We start from the raw sequence: 6,467 nt of genomic DNA on the forward strand, positions 1-6,467 counted from the left end.
TTCTCTTTGTGCTGCTGGTGCTGAGAAGGGCCGTGGTTCCCTCATTCCCTCCCCAGCTGTGCAGGGCAATGTGCAGGACCGGGGCTGGACACGCTCCAGACAAACTCCTTCCCCAGCGTGCTGGTGGGAACCATTTCCACAAACCTTCTCCCATCCCACGGGGAGACTACAGCCATGCACGTCCACCCGCTGACCGCTCGCCCTCAGCTTTGCAGTACGGTACAAAATGTTTCAGTGCCCCTCAACAGCACCACAGACAATAAATTTTACACCCACCCCTGCCAAATGCTTCAGAGATGGGGAAGAAAGTCTCCTGTCACAGGCTGCGTGTTCACAAGAGTAGCCCAGGCTTTGTGGGGAAAACCGACTCGGAGCTTCAGAAGCTGCTGAGTCTCACATCAAGGGTTTTGCACAGTGCTACCACTTGACTGAGCACCACGTTGGCTCTTGTCTGAGGCACAGAGGGCGGCTGGTTGAGAATAACTCATGGCACCGCGGTACAGGTCTGCAAATCCAACTGAAGGCTGGATCCATGGAGCAAACCCAGCTGGGATCCTGCTGCCTGGTTCCCGCACCATGCAGAGCCCTCGCCCCACGCCAGGGCCCTCCCGCTACGGAGCACACGGACACGTCAGCCCGCACCCCCACGCCTGCTCAGCTCCTCTGCCGGGGCCCCCCTTTGGCTGCACCCCCATGCAGTCCCAGCAGAACCCCTGCGTTCCCCCCCCAGAGACAGGAGATGTCTGAAAGCGCCTCCCAGCACCCCCACCCTTGGGGGCCGGGGAAAGCACAGCACTGCAGCCAAGGCAGAACAAAAGGGGGGTTCACCCCCACCCCCACGCCGAGCAGCCAAACCCCAACCTCCCACCCAAGCGGGGCAGCACAGGGAACCCCGCAGTCCCTTCCCCCAGGCCACGGCCTGAAGTCCACTCAACAATCAAATATCTTCCAAATCAAGCTGGTTTGAAGAAAAGCTCATTTGCAGAAAACTTAACAAAAACAGAAAAAGTTTCTGGAGGTGTCCAAATCCCCTCTTGGATGTTTCAGTTTTTCCAAAAACCTCGCTGCTTTATTCTCACATGTGCTGTATGCTAAAAATACACTGCCTTCCTAGCAAAAAAAAAAAAAAAAAAAAAAAAGACCCCACCTTTTAAAATTTCTCCGTTGTGGAGAATTTGAAACCTCTCAGGCTTTACTCCAGTGAAGAGGGAATCTAAACCCAAAACTCCCCTGCTGAAGGGAACACTGTCCTCCAGCTCCAGTGGTAACCGCCCGGGGACATAAATGCCCTCAGAAAACAATTAATGATGATCACAGACGATGCTAGAAATTTCCTTGGCACCCTCCTTTCAAAAGACGGTTTGGTGATACTGAGCACAGCTCAGTACGGGCTGAGCTGAAGAAAAGGCTGTGTCTGGTTTGCAGAACCTGACACCTTCCTCGCAGGGACCCGTCGGCTTTGCTGGCATTCGGCGTCCCGCACAGACTCGGCTGCGGGTCTGCACCATCAATATTCTGCTGCTTATCTCATCTGGCGTGCCATTAATCAGTTTGCAAAGCAGTGGGCATCCAAGCGCTTGAGCGCTTTCATTTGAATTTGTCCTAGTGAATTATATAAAATTATGAGCCAGACACTAAACCTTGGTAAGTCGGCGCAGATCATCGGCCTGGTAAATATTTAGTGTGGCAGGATCTCACTGCGCCATGACAGCAGTCTCTCATTTACAGAGGGTAAATCTTCCAGGTGCATCTGGAAACAGAGAGGGGCTGTGACATCCTCCACTTAACATTTATCTGCTGAAAAATCCCTCCTGCACAAATACGAGAAGTCAGAACATAGTGAGCAAGCCACGGCCTGGCTAGCAAACCTGCTTTAAGCCAAACCAGAAACGAGCAACGGTATTTATCAGGCTGCTACCCGAAGGGCCACAGCTGACAAAACAGAACAGCAGCATGACCCCCCCACAGACACAACCCCTTCCTTGCTGCCACAGCTGACCCTGCCACACACAGGGGGCTGCTCCAGTGCCAGAGCCAGGGCTGCAAGGAGCCTCAGCTGTTGCAAAAAAATGGTATTTTGATCCAAACAGAGAAATCTTCCCATGATCCCTGCCAGGAGCAAGGAGATATGCCACAGAGCAGGGGTGCTGCGCTACCTTGCTCTCATGGCAGGGCTTTTTGGGGTGCTGAGTGTGCCAGGATGAGCAAGAGGCAAGGAAAGGGCTCACTGCCCTCCCACTGCCCCATGCCCCAGCAGGTCCCATCCTGCAGTCTGCCGGCACTGCTCGCCACCACCTCCCCAGAGCCTGCTCAGCCTGAAATTATGCAAGACCTGCAGAGCTGGACCCAAAACGAAGAGTGGCTTCAGAAAGCACCAGCCAGGGCCTCCTGCACTGGGAAAACCGCCCCCGCTCCCGCCTGCCAGGGGCTTCCTGGTGCCCTCTGCGACATGGGCACCCCACGAGTGTGTGGCTGCGCTCCACGTACAGCTGTCATGGGGCGAATACAGCCGCAACAGGCTGCTCTCCCCATTCGTGAGACTGGAGGTGATTTTGGAAGCTACGGCAGCAACGGATGGGGATTTGCACCCCCAGTCCTTCCTCCCTATCAGGCTCCCCGAGCTTCAGCAAATTACACCAGACAAACAAGCCAGAGGTTGCCAACATTGCACATCGTGCTGCTCGGTGCCACCCTGCCCACCTGGGCAAGGTGCAGCCAGGGAGAGAAAACCTCCCCGGGTACTCCGGAGGCTGCTGTCCCTGCAGCCGGGTCCCCAGTGCTGCTGGGGGGAACTGGGGTTCTCCCAGGGTCTCACGAGGGCTTTCCTGTTCCAGCGCCGTTCCACCCGCAGACATTAGCATCTGGCAAGGAGTGCTGCAGACACGTCCCAGCCCTGCCTGTGCTGTGGGGGGCCCCGGCTCCTCTTCTCCTCACCTGGGGAGGGATGTGCAGCGTTCCCAGCCAAGGCTGAGACAGGAACACAAACCACATGTGTAGGGAGCAAGAACGGGGTGAAATCTGTGTAAAAACAAGGCCCTGTGCCTCCCCACGTTGGCACCGTGCACACATCACCCGGGCTGGCCGGGTTTGCCCCGCAGCTCCCTGGCGAACCCCGGGGGTGCACACGGGGGCTGCGTGGAGCTGGGAAATACCAGAGGCGAACGGCCGAGTGGCAGCACACATGGAGCAGCCCCATGGGAGCCCCGCTTCTCCCACACCCTCCCCGGGCCACAGTCCCAAACCCTCGCTGGGGGGCGCGAGGACGGGCCGGCGGGGCCGCGCCGCGGACACGCGTGGGGCGCGGGGCTCCGCTGCGCAAAGCGCGGCCCGCGGCCGCCGGGGGGCGCCCCACGCCGCAGCCCCGCCGTTAATTACCGCCGGCTAATTAGCCGCGAAGTGTGTGTGTGGGGGAGCTCCCCACAGAGCCCGACACCCCCATAATGAACTCACCCGCTGCCCTGGGGTGCGCTGGCAGCGCGGCCGAGGCACCGGCACTGGAGCCCCGGAGAGCAACCCCTCCCCTGGCACAGGCTGCCTCATCCCGTGCCCCGGTCACGCGTGGGGCAGGTCTCGGGTGCGGGGCAGGTCCGCTCCGCGGCGGGAGCCCCGGGGAACGGGGCTGCGTGCGGCGACGGGACCGGGTCTGAGACCCCCGCGGGGACAGAGGCGGCCCCGGGGCATCATCCCCCACCGACAGCGACCGGTGCAGGGGGGCGCCGGCCCCGGGCCCCCGTCGCACCCACCTGCTTCTCCAGGGAGTCCTTGGCCGAGAGGGAGGGCTTGGGGGAGGGCGCCCGGTCGCAGACGCAGCCCTCGAGCAGGTAGAGCCCCGAGGGCCGGGAGCTGGAGTCGGTCTCGAAGTAGAAGAGCATGTTCTGCAGCAGCGCGAACCACTTGGTGTGCCATTTTGTGTTGTCGGAGCTCCGCTTGCTCAGGTAGCCCTTCCTGGCGCCGTCCTTCTTCGCCAGCAGCCCCAGGTAGGTGACGTGCCCGTCATTGAGCCGCATCCCCTTCTGCATCTTGGTGGGCACCGCCAGCTCCTCACATGGTCCCCGCCGGGTGACCGGCGGGCGGGTCCCTGGCGAGCAGCCGCAGCCCCCGCGCCCGCATCAGCAGCGCCCGCTGCCCCCGGAGAGCCGGCGGCCGCCGCGGCGGCTCATGGCGCGGCCGAGCCCCGCCGCTCTGCCCGCGCAGCGCTCGCCTCCCGCGGCGGCGGCGGCTCTGCCGGGGGAGCGCCGCGTCCCGGAGCCGCGTCTCCCGCGGACGGGCGAGTCATGTGATGCCGGAGCCGGCGGCGGCACCGGGAGCCCGTCAGCCCCGAGCCGTGCCGAGCCGCTCCGCGCGGGGCTGGCCCTGCCCCGCCGCCGGCTGCGGGGGCGGCCGCGCCGCGCTGCGCTCCCCGGGGCCGCCCCCCAGGCCGCGGGACGCCGGTGCCCCCGCCCGCCCCCGCCACCAGCGCGGCCGCTGCCCCGCACCGCGCCGGACCCCCGGGCACCGGAACCCCGGGCCGGCACGGACCACTGCGCACAGCCAGAGCCCTGGGCCAGTAGGGACCCCCGGGCACATGGGCCCCTGCATGCAGCTGGAGCCTCCGGCCAGGAAGCACCACCGGCACATGGGACCTGCAGCCACAGCTGGAGCCCCAGGCTGAGAGAGACCTCCAGACCAGATGGGAGCCCTGTGTGAAATGGGGCCCTAGGCCAGAAGGGACCCTCAGGCCAGGAAGAACCTTGGGACAAATAAGACCCCCAGGCAGAGAAGTACCCTGTGCAGACAGGGACCCCTGGGTGAGGGAGGACCCCCCGGACCAAGTGGGGGTCCCAAATCTGAGATCAACCCTGAGCTGGCACAAACCCTGGTTTGCCATGAGCCCCAGACTGAGCAGGACCCCCAACCTACACTAGCTCGGTGTGGGGGTGTCCTCAGCTGGGCACCTGCCCTGGGCACTCCAGCCTCGGGTACCAGCTCCCCCACCATCCCAGGGGAGCACCCCATGTCCAGCCCTGCATGTATTGCTGACCATGGGACATCCCCACTTGTGGCCTTCCCAGTGGCAGGTCCCACACACAGCCTGTACCTCCCAACCCAGCCATGCAGTGCTGATCCCATCCCTGCAATCCCTCCTGCTGCAGTCCCTTGGGCTGGGTGGCTCCTCTGTGTGCAGCAGCATCGGGACCCCTGACACTGGCCTCTCCCTTCCTACCCCCGCCTCTCATTAGGGCACCCTGGGAACCACAGCTGCTCCCAGATATCCCACGTGGGAGAGAAGAGGATCCAGCCATGAGCGCTGGGTCAGTCAGACACCACGGGGATGGGCACACGTGAGAGCTGGGGTGGCTGCAAGGTGGCACACAACCCCACTGCCCGTGGGCAGCTGCCATCCCGCGGTGCCACAGGACCCAGCCCCAAGTGTGACCAAGGCCCTGCAGACAGGGAGGGCATCAGGAAAACCGTGTTAATTACCTTTGTTTCCACTGAAAATGCTGGCAGCTCTCCAAGGAATTCAGCGAGGTCACAGGTTGCCGTGGCAACAGGAGGGAACAGGCTGAAATTGGGAAGGGTGTTGGCATTGCCAGGGTGGAGCTGCTTACCAGGACGTACACTCAAGGGACGCGACCTGAGCACGTGCTGGGTGCTGATTCGGGGACAGAGCAGCCCCGGCTGTGAAGGGGAAGCAGGGCCGCACTCTGCCCCCAGCACCCTGTGCCCGCCTGTCCCTCCCGCTGGCAGACGGGCTGCTGCCCTCCCGGCCGAACACGCCGCTGCCGCCCTGATTGTGAGCAGGTCTGTGACTCCAGGACTCTCCCCACCGGCACAGCTCCTGCTCCTCCTCTGTTCCCTCTGTGTCTCTGCGGATGAGCCAGAGCCAGGTGGGCAGCAATGGCCGTGGCCATGAGCTGAGCCTTTGGTAGCTCCTCATGGGGCAATGAGCTCGGGGCAGTGCTGCCAGCTCGAGGGCAGGGACAGGCAGGAGCTGCTGCACGTGAGATGGTGCAGAGACATCCACCAAGAAAGCCTTCAAAATCCTGGATCAAATCATAACTTGGAAACCAGCACTGCCAATAATTCCCATACTGGGCAAAAGTGGAAAGGCCATTTCACGCCCTGGGAGCTGCTGAGCCACCAGGTCAGCCATGGGGCTGTGCCTGGGGACATGGGGTGCTCGGGGATGTGGTGTCCCTGCTGCCCCCTGGTATGAGCAGGCTGCCATGGGGACAGCAGCACTTGGCACCAAGGACAAGTGGCATTTAGATGAGGTAGAGTCGGTTCTAGATGAAGCAGCTGGGCTCTTGTCCCCAGATAAGTGTTGGTTTAGCTTAGACTCCCCTTAGCTATTTTTTCCATTACCCTCCATATCATCTAACAGCTTGCAAGGCTCAAGCAGATGGGGAAACTGATCTCTAAAGCAAAGGGAGGTTTATTTTTTTCATGTGATGTTTGCTTCACTCGATTCTAAGGTATTTGCA

At 62.0% G+C, this 6,467-nt stretch overlaps 1 protein-coding gene across 1 annotated transcript in view; it reads right to left on the reverse strand.

The window, feature by feature from the left end:
- Positions 1 to 4,244, reverse strand: part of RASGRF1 (Ras protein specific guanine nucleotide releasing factor 1) — a 33,639-nt gene extending 29,395 nt beyond the window's left edge. The window contains exon 1 of the mRNA XM_082060762.1: positions 3,744 to 4,244. Within this exon, the coding sequence (XP_081916888.1) occupies positions 3,744 to 4,019 (276 nt within the window). The 5' untranslated portion in view covers positions 4,020 to 4,244. The remainder of the gene's footprint in view (positions 1 to 3,743) is intronic.
- Positions 4,245 to 6,467: the final 2,223 nt, after the last annotated feature.

The sequence above is a fragment of the Streptopelia decaocto genome (assembly GCF_964273445.1).
Source record: "Streptopelia decaocto genome assembly, chromosome: 9".
NCBI classification, from domain to species: Eukaryota; Metazoa; Chordata; class Aves; order Columbiformes; family Columbidae; genus Streptopelia; species Streptopelia decaocto.